Source organism: Squalius cephalus, assembly GCF_949319135.1.
Source record: "Squalius cephalus genome assembly, chromosome: 12".
NCBI classification, from domain to species: Eukaryota; Metazoa; Chordata; class Actinopteri; order Cypriniformes; family Leuciscidae; genus Squalius; species Squalius cephalus.
Window position 1 is genome coordinate 16,795,147 of NC_137133.1, and position 18,497 is coordinate 16,813,643.

Consider the following 18,497-nt stretch of genomic DNA (forward strand, 5'->3'; position numbering starts at 1 on the left):
GATGGCATCAGGCTTGAGCAGAAACACATGAGGTTCTGCCAGAGACTGATTTATCTTGGAATGAGTATCACTCTGATGTGATCTATTTCCTGACTGCATACTACACACAATAAGGCTTTCATTTCATTTTCATTTATTTGCACTTTTGATCTTGTAGAAGAAACAGACATGCCTGAGCCTGCTGTGTTGGATTTATGGAGGACGAGGTATTGATTGAACACACTGTACTGGAGCAGACGCTCTATCGAAAGGTTAAAGGTCAGAAAGGTGAGGGGAATGAACCATAGGTTATCTCATCCTTCCCTCTGTTGTGCAACCCAAAACATGGCTTGTAATCAAAGCTCTATCTGCAGTAGAGTCCAAAGCCTAGGATTGAGCAGAAACGGAGAATAGAGAAAAGCTGATTAAATTAGAAGCATTCATTTATGGTGGACTTAAAGTTTTTGACCCCACTGTATGTATAATAAAGTATTCATACTGTATATGTGCCACTATATATTACATAATAGTAGATTCTGTGTAGTCCGGTATCACCTGCTAAACTATGTCCTGGTGACTAGCAGAAACTAACAGAAAAAGATCAATGCTACAAATCGTTAGTTTGCAGGCAAGAACAGAAAGTGTTACAGAATTACTACCACCACTGATACATTTAGCCAAATTTGCTTTGATGAGTTTGATTCTACTGCAAATCCATTTGTGTTAAATTACCTGCTACATTACGTTAAATGTATGTAAAAATAAATAAATAAATACATTTTAAAAAAAGACAATTTAATAAGCTCAAAATTGTAGTTTTTCCAGACAGCATTATGTTGAGACCAGTATTGAGAAATGCATGTATTGTGGTTTTGGTTGCACTTTATTTTACAGCATGTGCACTTTACAGCAGAGGTTCTCAACTCTAGTCCTTGGGACCCGCTGCTCTGCACATTTTGTATGTCTCCCTTATTTAACACACCTGAACCAGATCATCAGCTCGTCAGGAGAGACTCCATGAACTGAACTGAGTGTGTCAGATAAGAGAGGGATACAAAATGTGCAGAGCAACAGGTCCCGAGGACTGAAGTTGAGAACCACTGCTTTACAGTGTACTTACCCATGAAAGTACTGAGTAGTGTAAGGTAACTACATGGGTTAAGGTTAGGTTTAGGGGTATGTATTTACCCAGTTAGTGTCATTACTATAAAAAGTAATATGTACATGCGAAACAGGAATTTATTGTGAAATAAAGTGCTGATGACACACTTCATTACAATCAAATCAACATTTATTGCAGTTTAAAACAAGATCTACACAAAGATTAGCATTTACGCAGAGGGCCGGCAAGTTATGTGTGGAGTAGGATCTCACACAGTAGGATTGGTGATCTTGCCCATGAAGAGGATGCTCTTGGTGCTGTCCTCTACAATCAGAACCAGGAAAGGCCGGCTGAGCACCACGCTGTCTGGTAGGGACATTGGCATTATTTCTATTGTAGTTGCAGCTGCTGCCTCTGTGCCCTTCTCGTCCACGCTGAGGACTGCCTTATGGACAACCTGGAGATTGGGTTCAAAATGTGAACATGACTCTCAAGAGTTTTCAAATTCTTTAGGTCTATAAACTATGATGTTGCTTCAAACGGTAAAAACAAGTCCACACATACCCGTGACACCTTGACTTTGACTTCTTCTGTCATCCCGGAGAAATCTGCTGCCTCACCGAATGCATCAGTAATTCCCATCTCCTGCAGAATGTCGTCCAGTTTGGAAGTTGCAGAGATGGAGAATTTGGGCATATACAGGTCCACAGAACTGAAGGGCATAAATGTAAAATATGGTATATCAGCTACCATGGCTCCCAAATATGGTAACAAATATGGAACCAAAAAGTTCCCAAATATCTTATAGCAACTAAACAACCATCAACCTTCAAGTCAGAAGTCAACTAGTACATGAATTTCAATCTGGATGTATCGATGATATTACCTTCTGAAGAGTTTTTCGTGCCAGCTCTTAATATGGTGTCTGCAGATGTATTCTTCAACTTCCTTCATCTTCCCATCCTCAGGAAGAACGATCATCATGGAAGTATTGCCTTTGTAGGGCACCATCATGACCGTAGTTTGGTTGATAGGGTCTTGATAAATGTCATAGCGGCCGGTTCTTTTCATCATGTCAACTTGCACGGTGGTGTCCTTGTCCACTTTGAAGTCAGCTTTGTGGGTCAGCTTTGCATCAAATTGCTTGTCCCACTTGCCTATCAAGACAAATTGCTAGAAATTCAGGTCAGCATCAACCAAGATTTTTCAAAGATGAAATACATGATTATTACAGGAATATCACTGAACGAAAGACAAGTTTCTTTAGTACCTCTGAAGTACATATAGGTAATCAGCATCATCACTGTATCTGAGTCCAGACCCTTTACCATGCTGGTTATCTTGTCATGGGTTTTCTTGGCGATGAACTTGTTAATCTCCTCTTCAGCAATTTCAGGCTTGGAGAAATCAACGCTGAAGGCTTCACTGCTGTAGTAGTGCTGAGCATCCTTCAGGAACTTGTCCACCACCTTGAAGCCTTCTCTGATGGCCACACCAGCTCCTGCCTCCAGCTGCATGGCGTCCTGGCTGTGGCCCAGCATGTGGAGCAAGTGCTCAAAACCCTCATCGACCTGCTCAGGCTTCAACCCACCATAACCCAGACTGCTGTATATCTGTGAATGAGTGCTGCCCTTGGCACCTAGAGCCAACATGCTCAAAGCCATTGAGATCCCGACCGGGGAGAAGAAAATGTTCTTGCCCTGGGCATCAGGATGGAATGCAAGTTTCTTGTAGAGAGAGAAGGCGAAGTCAGCGTTGTGTGGAGAAAGCAGGTGGCAGGCATCGCTGGACCCCTCGTGGCCGGGGTGGGGTTCATCCTTCTCATGGTGGAGATGGTGGTAGTGATCAGTTGTGTGGCCACCATGGTCGTGACCTTCGTGGGGTGCGGCCCAGGCCGTTACTACCAGCAGGGCAGCAATCGCACAGCAATAAATCTTTCCCCACATTTTATCCACCTGTTTTATGACCAGAGGGCACAGCATTGTACAAACTTTGTGATTTTTACTTGATCACACAAATCTATGCTTTTGCATTTCACATTTTTAACGTAAATTTCAAAGAGTAGCTATTTAAAATTCTGGTAAAATCATAGCACTTTAAGCGAAACAATTGTAACTCACCATCAAAGTCCTCTTGACAGGAGACTGTTCAGATGGATTGGTGTCAATTTATAGTCCTTCAAGCATCGGCCGAGTAAAATTTTTAAACATTAACTTGTTTCCACCCCCGTTCTGTGAACGCAATCACTCATGGTTAGCTGTTGCTCTGTATTTAGTGATGCAACACAGTTTTAGACTTCTGTGTCAGGGGTTTTCAGTACCTACTTAAAATCTGTTGATGAGATTTAGATTTAAAAAGTAGTCAATCAGCAATTTAGGATTGATATGACTGTCTTCCTCTCAGACTGTTAATCAAAAAGTCTTCACATCTTAAGATACTGTGATAGCCTGTGCCTTTTTATTTTCTGTGATGGTCAGTTGAAGCACAGCTCTAAAATTAGCTGTCCATAATTAGAAGTTTCTCTTATTTAGGTTTTAAACAAATTTAAAAACCCAAATAATTTATTTACTTTTTACGCTCCAATTAAACATTTAATGTATATGGGTCAATTTTTTTTTGTCCAAAGGCCTTAATAATAATAAAAAAACAAATATATATCATCCAAAGTATGTAGGTAGTACAACTTGATCTCTTTTACTGAATCCAAAAGGTTTTAATTATATATTACTACATATAAAGGTATTTTTAAAGATTTTGAAGTGTCAAAAGGACATTTGGTAAAACCGATATAGTAAATATTTAAATGGAATAATATTGTTTTTAATAACTAAAGGAACTACAATAATACAAATATAAAGCAGATAAGGCTCTTTTTTTACATTTCCCCTTTTCTCCTTTCCCTGTGCAATGTTTTACTTGAATATGTTGGAGTTTTTAGAGTAGTCCAATAAATGATTACATTTATGAGATCAGTGATCTTTTTTTTTTTTATATATATATTTCTTCTGTGGTACACACTATATACTATCTCAACATCAATGTCAAATCAGTTTTTAACTTTCAAATCAGTGGTTAAACCGAATGACTTTTTTGGTGACATTTTTTCCATCTTGTAAAAAATGACAAAAAACAGTGTTAATTGATTGTACAAACCACAAAATCTTATTGTTAACACCTAGGTAAACAAAAAAAATGGTTTCAAATATAGTTATATCTCCATTCTATTTTTTTACACTTTTAAAAACCTTATTCGTCAATGACCCATATGCATTTCTGTTTATTTTGGTGGAAAAAACGTTCCTATTACATGACTCAGTAATGGTTTATTCCTGCATTATTATTATTATTATTATTATTATTATTATATGCCTTTTTATTGGGCTTTCATCCACAATCAGTTCACTATATACAGAGCTTGCAGAGAGAGACACAATCAATCAACCAGTGATATACTGTACTCTGATAGGAGGGTGCTTAAAATGAATACCCTCACAAGAGTCAACACCAGATCGTTCACCTTTGATGGCTGTTTACAATTGGCTGATTCACATTGAGTGAACACCGTGCTTCTCAAGGGTCTCTGAAGTATATGTTTTTTTCCAAAGCAAACTTTGGGAGTCGGATCTCTGCAAACCTGTCAAAGGGGGAAAGAAAATCAATGTCTTAGACAGTGTGGAATGTCACTTTCTCTCCATTTTATTGGCATGTTTACAACAGTTGAATTCAGAATGAAGCTTCTTGAGCTTGTTGTTTACAGAGCTGCAATTGGCCACAAACAGAATGTCTGGCTTAAGACAGCTTCTTCTGTACTGGATCAGATTGAAGTATACAGTGGGGTCCAAAAGCCTAAGACTGGTGTGAGAAAGTTTTTTTTTTTTTTTTTTTTCATTATAAATTACAATAATATTGTTTTTGACTTCTCATTCAATGTATTATGATGATATTATCATCATAATACATTGAATGAGAAGTAAAAAAAACAAGAATTTCTGTATTTCCTAGTATGTTATATGTATCAATTTGCTTTTATTGCAGCAGCACTACAGGCTGTAGACTGATTGTTCTTGTTTTCATAACTTTTCTTGTGTGAAAAACACTCTATGTCACTCACCATTTCTCTGGTCAGCCGCAAACCATTTAATCGGCATCTGTCAATTAAATATTTTGATCATTATAAAACAACACAAACATAATAATGTTGAGCTTCTATACACTCAGGCTACATGAACTCCCAAACTAACTCCACAAGCTTGTTTAAAACTTAATAATCATGTAGATGATTATCATGCAGACTTGAGAATGATCAGAGCATCTTGTGTTTCAATGGAAGCAAAGATGTGTGACCAAGTGACCAAATTGATATGTTGCCAATTTCCTTGTTTGATCATTGACCTGAAAATAGAGATCATTCAATTTATATCATAACATTTCTTTAATTTAAATTTGGTAAAATCTACAGACTCTGTTTATCTTCTTCTTTCAATGTTATACTGGCAGTTGGCAAATGAGCTTTTGTTGATTTGCCGCCACCAAATGGACTGTTGTTGTTTCTTTAATATGCACATTTTCCTGAATATATTTTTTCTTTGTCATTATGGAGTATGTAATGTTTATTCATGTAATACTTTAATACATTAATTGTGTGGGGAACAAAAAATAAGTGGTCTGAATACTTTGAATGCACTGTACAACACAATATAAAAGAAAGTGACCGCTATATTTCAAAACTAATTTATATATTTTAATCTAGAGCCACATTTGAATCTTGTTGTAAATTCTGACTTTCATAATACTGAGTAAGAGCTGTAAGTGTCTTCTTTAAGTTATGGATGACCAGGAATATGTGACCTCCACAGAGGCCTCTGTGAAGTTGAGAAGCCCATTCATCAAACCTTATTGAGATCAGGTCATGTGAGATTCTCCATATCTTCACAAGGGCAAAGGACAGTCCAACTGAGGAGAAACAATGATTTTCCCTCTGCTTCTCCATGCTGTAAGTAGCAAACAAACCAAAGACAAGGTCATTGTAGAGCACTAGGGCATCCATAGTATAGCTTCCAACACCATTTAGCGCCTGCGTCTCTCAGGCTTGTCCAATTCCCCTGGAGAAGTGAATATTAACAGCTTTGCTACTATCAAAATATACTGTACACATCTCTTGATAACTCACTGCAAAAAACACAGTTGGGGGTACACATAACTGTCCAAACTCCTCTTTGGATCGTTTTCCAAGGGAAATGTTGAAAGATGTTGACATTGATTAGCGGCCCTGACCTTGACAGTAAACAAACACATTCTCAGAATGTTGGCTCTCTGTAGTGAGGGCACAAATCTCATCCAGCCCACGCTTAGTCTTACATATTTGAACAGTTTGGCCTGTTTTATCTTCTCCAGATCCACACACACACACACACACATATAACTGTTTGATTGCTGGGACGAACTGAAAATCACTTTATTGGTGCATGCTAACATTTGTTATAAATTGCAACATGCTTTCCACTACCTGACATTACCATTTTCTGTCAAAATAAATATTTTTATTATTTTATTCTTTAATGCTTTTCAATTTTGTACAATATTATAGACGTCAGATTAACATTCACGTATTGATCAAAAAATATCATGAAACCAATTTCACATAAACAAATAAAACATAAGGAGAACAAAAAATAAAAAATAAAATATATTAACTCTTTCCCCGCAATTGACGAAAATTTCCGGCATTCAGTGTTTTCACTGTTATGCTATTTCGCATCTTCTGAAAGAGTGCAGAATCTCCTGATCAAAACACAGGTGAAGAAGAAGCAGAAACAAGCTGCTTACATTACAGTATGTAAGCAGATGCAAATGTAAAATACCGCGATCATCAACATTAAACAGCATATAAATCAAAACTGCCTAATGTTACTGAATGAAATGTCGACCCAGGACGAGGACTGTGAAGCTGTGGGGGTTTTGATGGACTCGAAGTTTTGATCATCATTCTGAATCTGATCCAGATGTAGTCTTTGACAAATACGTGATTTTCTTTTTTATCAAAAAGGCTGGCAGTGGCAGGCAATTTTTTATTTTTTTAATGCTGGTGGGTAAAGAGTTAACACTGTAAAGTAAATAACACTGAACCTTGTTGCTCATGTCACATGGAAGGACAGTTATGTAGATATATATTAAAGGTAAAGCAGCAAAAAGGCAATATTTATAGAGTGCTGCAGGAATGAGTTGTACAGCTCAAAAACAAACTCAATGACAAAAAACTCAATGACCCTTTAAGACCTTTGACATGCTCTCGCAATGTGATACTGACAATCCACATAGTCTATTGTAAGTCTGTAACTCTTCAACTGTAAATTCCGTATGTGATCTAAACCCACTTTATTTAGAGGACAAGTTTTAGCTCTGATCCTGACTTACAAACAATGAGAAAGAGATAAACTGAATTGCGTGTGTGGACGCACAATATTGCACTTTGTAGAACTCTCCTTGTAAGTATATTGCTCTAGCATTGCTAGTTTTTACTTAATAGACTGAAGAAGTCCAGGTGAGGATATATAAGGCAGCAGTAGGCGATCATCCAGAGGAACAGAAGCACATGAAGCTCTTCCAGCTCATAACTATTTCGGTCACGACCGCCGTTCCTAAAACACAGAAAGAGGCGGTTATTGGTTATTTTCAAAGCAAACAGGCTCATTGGAAAAACGTACCTGTGGCAACATTTCTGCAGAATGATATTATGCTTATTGCATGTTTCAAAGTGAAATGTCTAGTGAGTGCCATTAAAAACATGTTCAGTTTTATATAAAACAGATTAATGTAAATCTGTGAATTGTTTGTAAAGGTAAGTTTTTGGAGTTGTGCAAAAATGTATAGGTAGAGGCACGTTTTTTCAATGAGCAGGTGATAAAATGAATGAAAAATATAATCCTAACCTCAAATGTGAAACTGCAGGTTCTTCGGTTATTCTATCCAAAACACTTTGATTTAAAAAACTGTTTTGCTCATATTGGTAATTTTCTGATAGACCATTCACTTCGCAAAGGAAAAGGTCCTCTCTAATTTTCTCCTTATCAAGATCATTGTCCACTTGCATATGATCAATACCATCACTGCAAGTCAGAGTAAATACATCCAAGTAAATACTCTCCTTCATTTTGAATGAACAGTCCAAGTCCAAACATTCATCAGCAGATGATCTGGCAGTCTTTTCTGTGTTTTCTATACCAGTTCGATTCATCGGCAGAGAGTCACAGTCCCTTTGGGATACATGAATGTCCTTGACCTGTCCCAGTGTGCTTTCATCTGTACCTTTGCTATCACATGACATCAATACATCCATGGGTTTTAAATGACTCTGTGTATCACACAAATGACACAATGAGTTTCTTTCCCTACTTTGAGATTCAAGTGTACTGACAACATTTATATCAAACTCCATTCCCTGTGAATCCATGACTGCATTTAATTCAAAGTCGACATTTGACACTATTCCAGCTTCTTTATGGTCCAGCTCTAAGATGTAGCTGTATGCGTCCTCCTCGTCTGAATCCAGCATTGACATTGCATAAACGGCCTTTGAAACCTCAGAACTGTTCCCATCATCCTCCAGGTTTACCATCAAGCCTTTTTTCCATGCTACGGAGTCACAACACTGCCCTCCAGTGGAGTCTGAGAAGGATTGTCCAGTTGACCAGCTGGAACTCTTCATGGTGAGGAAATGTGGAGGTATAGCAGATAAACCCACAGGGTTGTCTGAAGGACAGATATGAAGCGACTCTGAGCTGAGCTCTTGATCTTGTTCTTCTTGGCAGGTCTCAGAAGGGTTATGAAGGCATCTCAAAACTTCAGCGGAGACATTAGATTGTGACACACAGCTGACCGAATCAATCCAAGGTCTGTCCCATCTTTCAATGGAGTTTGGTGTGCCTCTAGAGGAATCTGTTGACACACTGTCCTGTGAATCAGTGAATGCAATGCGATTAGCAATACATCTTTAATAGAACTGTTTATTTTATCTTAATTTGCTTGAGAATAAACATCACAATTTTAAAATAAATTGTTTCCAATGGTGATACATTGGGTTAATTTTGTATGTATTTTCTACCTTATAGAAAAAAAGTAAATAAAAAGGCAATTTCCTCTTTTTAGTGGAGTAGGCCTACCTTATTTACTCCAAAGTGAGCTTCCATACTCCAGTGTGTCAACAAAATATATAGATTTAATTGTAATTCTAAGCCTTGACTCAAGATCTGTTGAAACTATCTTTAGCAACTAAATGATGCAAAATTTAAAAACATTCACATGTATTTAAATCAAAATCATTCAGGCCTTAAAGGGTTAGTTCACCCAAAAATGAAAATTCTGTCAGTAATTACTCACCCTCATGTTGTTCCAACCGCGTAAGACCTTCGTTCATCTTCGGAACACAAATTAAAGATATTTTTGATTAAATCTGAGAGCTGGATCACTTCTCCATAGGCTGCTAGGTGACTGAAACTTGCTGGCCCAGAAAAGTTATTAAAGAGATCGTTAATATAGTCCAAGTGACTACAGTGGCTTAATCTTAAGTATATCAAGCGACGAAAATACTTTTTGTGCGCAAAAACAAACAAAAATAACGACTTTATTCCACTATTCATTTCCTTCTCTCTGGGCCTCGTAGTGTTTTTGCGCTGCGCGTCTGTGTTGCACGTCACCACGCATCACACACATGACAAGCGTCGACCAATAGTGAGCATACGTGGTGACGTGTAACACAGACGCGCTACGCAAAAACACTACGTGAACCAACTAGAGGCCCAGAGAGAAGGAAATGAATAGTGGAATAAAGTCGTTATTTTTGTTTGTTTTTGCGCACAAAAAGTATTCTCGTCGCTTGATATACTTAAGATTGAGCCACTGGAGTCACTTGGACTATATTAACGATCTCTTTAATACATTTTCTGGGCCAGCAAGTTTCGGTCACCTAGCAGCCTATGGAGCAGTGATCCAGCTCTCAGATTTAATCAAAAATATCTTAATTTATGTTCCGAAGATGAACGAAGGTCTTACGCAGTTGGAACAACATGAGAGTGAGTAATTACTGACAGAATTTTCATTTTTGGGTGAACTAACCCTTTAAAGGGGTGATGAACTGAGAAATACAATTTTCCTTGAGCTTTTGACATATAAGAGGTCATCATACAATAAGAATATCCTATAAGTTTCAGAACTGAAAACGTCCTTGTTATTCCAATAAAAGCTTTTATTGATACCAGGCACAGCGATCGACAGGTTTTTCAAAATTGGGGATCTATGACGTCAAAGGGTATCAAACACCACCTCCGCAGAAGAAGATCAATGCCTACTTCAACACTGCCTGTTTAGCCCCACCCACCGATTCGCGCATTACATGAAACTCATTATAATATGCAAAACTGTTATCCAATCATAGCAGTGTGGGTTTACTTCCAAGTCTTCAATGTGGCACGCCCATAAAAACCGAGTGTTTCAGGAGCTAGGCTCAAAACCAGGGTAGAACATAGCCTAACATTCATTTTGATGTTTTTGAATGTAAAAAACAAGCGAACGTCATAAGTTGACCTCAGACAACAATAACATGTTTTAGAAAGCCAGTTCATGAACCCTTTAAACTAAAAAAAAAAAAAAAAAAAAAAAAAAAACCTCTGAAATGCCAGTAGGATCCATTAATAGACAGTATTTCCGACATTTTGGAGTTGAATTATACATGGATGCATTATATTATTATATTATGTTTATTATATTATCAATCATATTATTATTATAAAAAAAAAAAAAATACTGAATAAATACACTTTATACATGTCTATGAAACAGTCCGGCTCTTCCTCTTCAGCTTCATTCTGTGGAGGTGAAACTATCCCGTTACCACCTTCAATTTTGATACTGGTACTGGTGGCAGCACATTGATCATTTTTTGGCGAACATTCGAGGGCAAAATCCAGTAATTTCAATAGGAATCCACATGTGACCACATGTTTAGTCTTCTTGATATATCTACTCACAATAATGTTACCATTCCAGATAAGCAAGTCTTGGTTAGCTTTACCTGTGACTTTATATGACCGGCCTTTTTACGCAATCATTGATATGAAAGATACACATATCCTCACCTCACCATGGCCTGGGCAACATTCAAGAAACTGGGCTACATAGGTGATGATGGACTGCTCATCTGGTGAATGCACTGCAACATCTAGTGCAAAAAAAAAGGTCCGGTCAAATAACAAACACACCTGCTTGCGGTCCAGTTGCTTTGAAGATGGATCCCACTCAAAAATAAATTCTGCTTATTTGCTATCCAGTCACAAAACTAAGAAAACAATACAACACTTTGCTATACAATATTCACAGGCAATATTTACTGTAGTACAATAGTTCTGCAGTAAAATTCTGGGTTTTTACAACATATTTATTTCTGAAGAGCGCAGGTCACGCAGCAATTAAGCATGGTCCCCTATATAGAAGGCACAAACAATACACAGCTATTCTTCAAGTAAAAGAAAGCAGATAGTGTGTGTGGTTCTGGCAAACCCTACGTTATGGAGACAAAATGGCAATTATGTCTCCACAAAGATGGGAATATCTGAAATCCTTGTCCTTGTGGGGACATGTTTTGGTCCCCATGAGGAAAATAGATTATAAATCATACAAAGTAATGTTTTTTAAATATGTGGAAAGTTTTATGTGATGAATAGGTTTAGGGGTAGTGTTAGTGTAAGAGAGGATAGAATACACAGTTTGTACAGTATAAAAATCATTATGTCTGTGGAATGTACTTATAAAACATGAAAAGCCAACATGAGTATTTGTGTGTGTGTGTGTGTGTGCGTGCGCGTGTGTTACCGTGTGTGTGTGTGCGTTTGTGTGTGTGTGTTACCATCTGGATCCAGCAGTGGAGGAATCCCCAGCCACTCATATGCTGCTGTGAAGGCTGTCTCCATGTTTAGATGGGGCTCAGAGGACAAAGCTTTCCTCATGTCCACAAATTCAGGACAGAAGAATTTAACCAGAGCCAAAAAAGCCATTCCGCTCCTCCAGCTGTTACCAAAATCATGAATTTCTACCCCATATCTGAAAGAAAAGATTGAAACAGCATTTTCTAAGATTGAATAAATTATGGAAGTCCATCCAATTAATTAAAGGCATAGATTTAAAAAAAAAAAAAAAAAAAAAAAAATCAAATCATTTTAGCTGCATGTTGTTCCAAAGCTGTCTTTCTTCTGTGTAAGTTAATGTTATTTTTTAATGCAATTATACTTGATGTGGACAAAATGGATGCAAAAGACCATGAAAGCGGTCCATAGTCCATACAAAGTCATCTGGTAGTATTGAGTGAGCAACAGACTAAAATTCAAGTTACATTTACTGAACATCTTAAGATCCAGCCTTGACATCCAACTTGGTGTGTTCATAAGAGTTCAAGAAAGAAGTATTGATGCTTAATTTGGAACAAATTGTTCTTTTGAGTTATATGTTTTCAATAAGTCGTTTAAAATGCTTCACAAAACCACTCTGAATTATTTGTTTACAAAGTTCAACACACTCACTCGTGGTCCTCAGTTACAGCTCACTGGAGAAGGAGATTTGAAGTAAAAACAAAGTTACTGCACGACTTTGAAAGGAATATAGGGAACAAAACAATGCTTTTGTAGTGTTTGCATCTTTTTGAAGCTTGAAAGCGTCAGTCTCCGTTTCAATTTCAAGGAAAAGTGTGATCAGTACATTCTTCAAACTGTCTCCTTTTGTGTTCCACAGAAGAAAAAAGGTTTGGAACTACATGAAGGTGAGTAAATTATGACAAATATACAATATACCAATTTGGATATCAAGAAACACATTTGTCTTTATTGTGGCTGAGTGAATTAATTGACTTACTTTGCTGTGCAGTTTTGCACCCAGCTAAGCAGAGTCTTTATGGCTGTACCGCGGTACTTGAGATTATGAGAAGACCTTTTGCCTTTTGAGGGTAGAGTGCCGAATATGTCATCTCCAGGTGATACTGGAGAACTACGACCAGAAGAATCACTGCCACAAGGTAATGACAGCAGACTGAAGGTGGAAGGGAATTTCTCTAGGTGTCCTGTAACCTGTTTAATCTTCAAATGGTAAAATAATTTAGCCACAATAACTCAGTCGATCAAACACTCACTCACAAGAACAATGGAACTCTTTCCTTACTGTTACACAGTGTTAGTGTGCTTTACCTGATAGTATACAATGATGTTCCAGATTAGCCTGAGAACAACTGAAGGATTGCCATCAGCAATATCATTTGCGTCAATATTTATAAGACTCACCTGTGTGGAAATAATATAAATGATTACATTTAAACATGACATATGGAAGGAAAAATATATATTGATGGCTGTGTTTTACTAATTAGTTCCCTTTAAATCGTTGTCACGTACTAATTATTTCCCTTGTTTTATTTTGTACATGGCCACAATTTAAATTTTTGTCATCATTTACTCACCTTCAAGTTGTTCCAAACCTGTATGAGTTTCTTTCTTCTTTTGCTGAACACAAAAGATGATATTTTAAAGAATGTTGGTAAGCAGACAGTTGATGGGCCCCATTGACTTTTTCTACTATGGAATTCAATGTCCTCAACTTGAAGGTGAGTAAATTATGACAACATTTTCATTTTTGATATTGTTAAACTATCCATTTAACTAAAATGATGGAATTAATTCTTGGCCATGATATATTTCCCACCCACCATGTATGTGATGTACAGGGATTCACACTAAGACATGGGGGAAAAAAAATTAATTAGGACTTACATTTCTGTCCTCGAGGAAATTCAAGACCTTTGCAATATTGTTTAGTCTGAAGATGTGATGCGGGAATGGCCTGAATCTATCAAGCTAAAGCACATGAAAAACACTTCTTATGTGTTTAGGAAAGCCACATTTATGTATGACAGTTTTATAGTGATCAAACTTTGTATATTTTCAGTAAAATATGTGATGACAAACCATATTACAGCCTGACAGTTCCTCTAGAAGAGCCATGAGAACCTTTCCATCTTGAACATCAGTGAATAAGTTATTAACTTGTAAAGGTGGGTCACACTACAACACAGAAAGGAACTTAAATGAAGTAGACATGACAGTTAATGACTACTTTTAAATGTACAGTATGTTCATTTTTCATTATTAATAAACAAACATGATGACATTTTTACAAAAACAACACGTTAAGACATTCAATACTTCTGTTGTAGTAATAGGTCTGACACTCATGAAGAAAAAAAATCATATGTTGATTGGCCTTGTTGCATGTAAAAAACTGAATCTGTTGATTGTCCTTGCAGTAGAAATAAGACAATTCTCACTCTCTTCAAATGCATGTTTATCCACTTGGTAAAAGTTCTCTGTTGGACTGCCTGCTTCTCCTCTGTAAACAAAGAAATCAAACTCAGGCTTTTTCTCAGAGCATGGGTACTCCTTTTTGAGTCAACTTTTGTACATGCTGTCATTTCAGAACATTGTAACAGGTTTAGAGCAGGTGAGAACAGGTATAAGCAGGTTCGCTTTCATTTAAGAGACATGCACGAGTGAAATGAATGAGGAAGTTTGTCTTAAAAACGTTCCATTTTATTTTCAGACTTGTTTTTCAGAATGTTGTTTTATTTCCATTTCCATTTCGGTCATATTGTGTTCATAATATAAAATTCTGTATTTAAAAGAAAAATACAAAATTATTTTTTAAACCTGTGCCAGAACTGGAAAATATAATATATATTATGATACAATGGAGCAAACTTGCCATTTAAAACATTGCGTGATCATAAAAATATCCACCCAAAATTCTTTAAAGCATAAAGATAATTCATTATAAGAACTGTACCTGTGAATTATGTATGTACACCGTTATGGATTCTTTTACCTTGGGTTCTTTTCGCGCTTTTCTTGTCTTTAACACGTCCATCTCTCTTACTCAATGTTGAGGACATCCTGAACAGGACCAAGAAAACTTCTCAAAGTCACGGATATGCTACAGTAGCTGCAGTGACGCTACAGGGGAACATTTGAGGAAATCAAGTCGTCGGGTTTGAGAAGTGTTTTTGAGCGTCAAATCCTGCCAGTACACGCCCGTCTCCTCCATACACTGTGAAAGCTCCTGCAAATCCTTTACTGCCTCAAGCCAATATTTAATACTCATTCATAGTCATACTTTAACTTTTATGTGTTTCACCTATTCACTTTAAACAAATAAAACATGTGGATGCTTGAATGGATGCTTTGTTCATAGTATAACTATGATTTGGCGGTTAAAGTTTATTTTCTTTATTGTAAAAGGAAATATTAGCTAATCCTCACCATGAAAGGATATTTTAACACTAAGGGGACATTTTCAACTAAAAAATGAAAACTTGTTTACATGACAACAGCATTTTGGGGACCTGGAAATGCAAACTTTTGAAAACGGGTTTCAAAGAGCAAGTTTTTTCAAAATGATAACGTTATTGTCTCCGTGTAAACTACAAAAATGCAAATTTGTGAAAACGGTGACATCATGCGCATGTGTATTACACATTCAGTCTGTAGGCGCATAGTGTTTCTTTACGAAGTGACTTCGCCAACTACTGGCCTGCCATGATAATACAGCGTTTTTACAGCGGATCCATGTGAACAGGATCGTTTTGATAATGTTGTCGTCCGTGTGCTAAAAACTGCTTAAAGAACAACAATGTTTTTGTTGCCTTATATACTGCATTAGTGGGTCAATGTATTCATACAATTAGGCCTTGTACACACGGAGACACGTTTAGCTGTATACGTAAAAATGTTGTATCGTATCCATAGACTGTAAAAAAATATGGACGTAGTGTCCGTGACGTCACCCGTAGGTTTCTGAAGACCGTTTTTGAAGCCTAAAGTGGGCGTGGCCGACCTTCGCCATCTTGGCAGCGCGTAACGTGACGGCTAACAGACAGCAGACAAACAACTAATGACCACAGCAGTGGGAATCCACCTGTCAACTCAAAAGTGGACACCTCTTAATTATGCAGAAATTTATGGCTTAATATAATTTAAACGGATGAGTTCTAAAAAAAATTCACCCCCCTCACAGTTGTCATGAAGGGAAACATTAGCTGTATAGACCAAAGCCACTTTTTGCTCCAGGCTGTAAACATGTTTTTTCTGCTGTAAAGTTGGGCATTTCTACATGGGGGAGATGCAGATTTGACTCACTTTTGCAGCCAGCCTCAAGCGGCCAGTTGATGAATTGTCGTTTAATTCACTGGTTAATTTATTGGTTTCAAGAGAGAGACAGGGACTTGATCGTATGGGCGTTTCGTCCAGACGGATCCGGCATTTTGGAAGCCTGAAACCGCTATTTTTTTAAATCGGGTCCCAGAGAGGGTAAATCTGAAAACGACACCCTTGCGTTTTCTTGTGTACAGCCAATCCATATATTTTGTGAAACGATGATGTCATCACCCCACGTGTCGATCCTAGTCACACACCACGACACGTAACAGCAACAACAACAGCGGATTACATGCTTGTGTTCGTGCTGCAGAAGCTACTGAGCCTCTTTTATTCCTATATTTATTTACTTGTATTTTTATTTCTTTTATTTTACTTATTTATATTTTCTTTCTTGTGTATGTAGGTATTTCTTGAGATGACGCAATTTACAGATTTTTTTTTAGAATGAGGGGAAAAAAAGATTGGATAGGGAGAGCTCTGGCTTCGTGTGGATGTGGCCTAAATATACCTGAATGTCACTGCATGAAATACCAAAACATAACTTTTTTTTTTAAAGAAATATACCACTATGATACACTTCACATAGAGACTTATGTTTTACTTTATAAACACTATTGAAATAGTTTAAATATAGCCTACATTTATCACCATGAAATAAAAACAGACCATTCTTAAAATTGACAATTTAACTATAGAAGGAACAACTTAGGCTGCGTTTAAGTCTTTTTTTATGCCCTCCCCTCGATCACTCAGGTGTACATCGTTGCACGAGTGCCCACTACTGGCAGAAACATTGCAATTGGTTTAAACACCATAAACTCTTGATCACTTTTGGATAAATTAAATGCAAGCACTTGAAGTTGATTGTGATGTCACAATTGTGTTGCATTGTATATGGATATGCCTGAAGTGTACATGAGAAGACTCCCTCAGTCAAAATCGAGGGTCTGTCCAAATAAACTTCCCTTGTCCACTTGACCACACTTTTAAATTGTGCTGGGGATTCTCCCTAGGGGAAGTGTTTAGGGGAGTTTGTGAGTGTAATTGAGTATAAAAGTGTAATTAGTTTGTTATAAATCACTCCTACAGACTGGCTGAGCTTGTTGTAGGTTCTGCAGGACAGAGTGTAGATAGTGGCTCATTTTATAACCCAAGGAAGCCAGGCCTCAGACATAAACAAATGCACCTTCATGAACTAGCCTACTCATGCATGAATGAAAATTACAATGTTCAGAGTTTACCCAAGCTACAAACAATTAGCTGAATGGCTAAAGTTAGATACCTCAGAAAATACTTGATTGACTTATGGTAGGGAAAAAAAAAAAAGACGCAAATCTGGGATTTTTTTGTGTGCGTGCATGAATTCACTTTTTATTGAACGAAAAAAAAATTGGAGTAAAGTCAATAAAACGTTCACAAAACAAACCTTTACACATTACCGAGATTATGGTGAGCAATGTTGGAATCCGGACGAACCTACGGATATAGAAAACAGTCTGAATTAGTCAATGCAAGGTTTTTCCTCCATTCACAACATAACGTTTCACTGTGGCAATTCGAAGTGTCTGAAAGGCGCGCTTCTCCTGCCAGACAATATCTGACTGCCGCCGCTGTATTACTCTGCCTGTTTTGAGATTGGTAACGGTATAAAACAAACCATTACCGCCGTGGAAACAGGACGAGATTTGTGGAAAGAATATCGCACGTAAAACTTCAAAGTCTAGAGAAGTCACGCCTTTTGCTCCTCCATTTTGATCTATGCAGCCTCGTCGAGTCTCCAGCCACTGCAGGCGGAGACAGGATCGCGAGACTGCACTTCTTTCTGGGGACAGACGTGGACAAAAGTAGCTTAAATCTTACTTACAAAACTGTAGAACATCCACGCGGTTTGCAACAACCGCAGACTTCATTTAATCAAGCCGAAAACGAACTAACTTCTTCTTCTTATGTTTTTATTGGCGGTTGGCAAACCGGCTTATTAGGTGCTTTACCGCCATCTACTGAACGGGAGTGTGGATCAGAAGATTTGGCAGAATGTAGAATATATAATTAGCAATAACCTTTATACTCGCTCCATCAGACCTGTTCTACCTAATAGATGAAGTAATTGTTGAGCCCTGTATGTCCTATTCTGAGACTGGTGATAATCATTTCTTCACTTTGCTTTTTACTCA

At 37.4% G+C, this 18,497-nt stretch overlaps 2 protein-coding genes across 5 annotated transcripts; both read right to left on the reverse strand.

Moving 5' to 3' along the window:
* Positions 1–1,252: 1,252 nt before the first annotated feature.
* LOC307168965 (alpha-1-antitrypsin homolog) lies at positions 1,253–6,218 on the reverse strand. The gene is made up of 7 exons (XM_079889283.1): positions 5,974–6,218; positions 5,193–5,229; positions 4,599–4,715; positions 2,352–3,312; positions 1,968–2,238; positions 1,646–1,793; positions 1,253–1,538 (listed from the first exon to the last, which is right to left on the reverse strand). The coding sequence occupies exons 4-7, from the start codon at positions 3,061–3,063 to the stop codon at positions 1,350–1,352; spliced, it is 1,320 nt and encodes a 439-aa protein (XP_079745409.1). The 5' UTR covers positions 3,064–3,312; positions 4,599–4,715; positions 5,193–5,229; positions 5,974–6,218; the 3' UTR covers positions 1,253–1,349.
* A 291-nt stretch (positions 6,219–6,509) lies between these two features.
* Positions 6,510–18,283, reverse strand: clmnb (calmin b). 4 transcript variants are annotated; one of them, XM_079888147.1, is made up of 11 exons: positions 18,188–18,283; positions 17,763–17,799; positions 14,439–14,500; positions 14,080–14,175; positions 13,885–13,968; positions 13,306–13,398; positions 12,977–13,197; positions 11,979–12,172; positions 11,212–11,294; positions 8,011–9,032; positions 6,510–7,719 (listed from the first exon to the last, which is right to left on the reverse strand). In XM_079888147.1, exons 1-11 carry the CDS (start codon positions 18,200–18,202, stop codon positions 7,590–7,592), a joined length of 2,037 nt encoding a protein of 678 aa, XP_079744273.1. In that variant the 5' UTR covers positions 18,203–18,283; the 3' UTR covers positions 6,510–7,589. The 4 variants fall into 4 exon arrangements, with proteins under 4 accessions (XP_079744273.1, XP_079744274.1, XP_079744272.1 ...); XM_079888148.1 differs by having other exon boundaries at positions 17,750–17,799; XM_079888146.1 differs by lacking the exons at positions 17,763–17,799; positions 18,188–18,283 and adding an exon at positions 14,993–16,635 and having other exon boundaries at positions 14,439–14,497.
* Positions 18,284–18,497: the final 214 nt, after the last annotated feature.

What these genes read in the sequence shown, in the direction of transcription:
- LOC307168965 (XM_079889283.1), bottom strand. Translation starts at nt 3,063, where the DNA reads ATGCTGTGCCCTCTGGTCATAAAACAGGTGGATAAAATGTGGGGAAAG. An exon ending in TACCTATATGTACTTCAGAG is followed by an intron (nt 2,239 to 2,351) that starts GTACTAAAGAAA and finishes TTGTCTTGATAG; the next exon opens with GCAAGTGGGACAAGCAATTT. An exon ending in TCAAAGTCAAGGTGTCACGG is followed by an intron (nt 1,539 to 1,645) that starts GTATGTGTGGAC and finishes CCCAATCTCCAG; the next exon opens with GTTGTCCATAAGGCAGTCCT.
- clmnb (XM_079888145.1), bottom strand. Translation starts at nt 15,059, where the DNA reads ATGTCCTCAACATTGAGTAAGAGAGATGGACGTGTTAAAGACAAGAAA. An exon ending in ATTTCCTCGAGGACAGAAAT is followed by an intron (nt 13,399 to 13,884) that starts GTAAGTCCTAAT and finishes ATTTCCACACAG; the next exon opens with GTGAGTCTTATAAATATTGA. An exon ending in GTTGCCCAGGCCATGGTGAG is followed by an intron (nt 9,033 to 11,211) that starts GTGAGGATATGT and finishes ACTGATTCACAG; the next exon opens with GACAGTGTGTCAACAGATTC.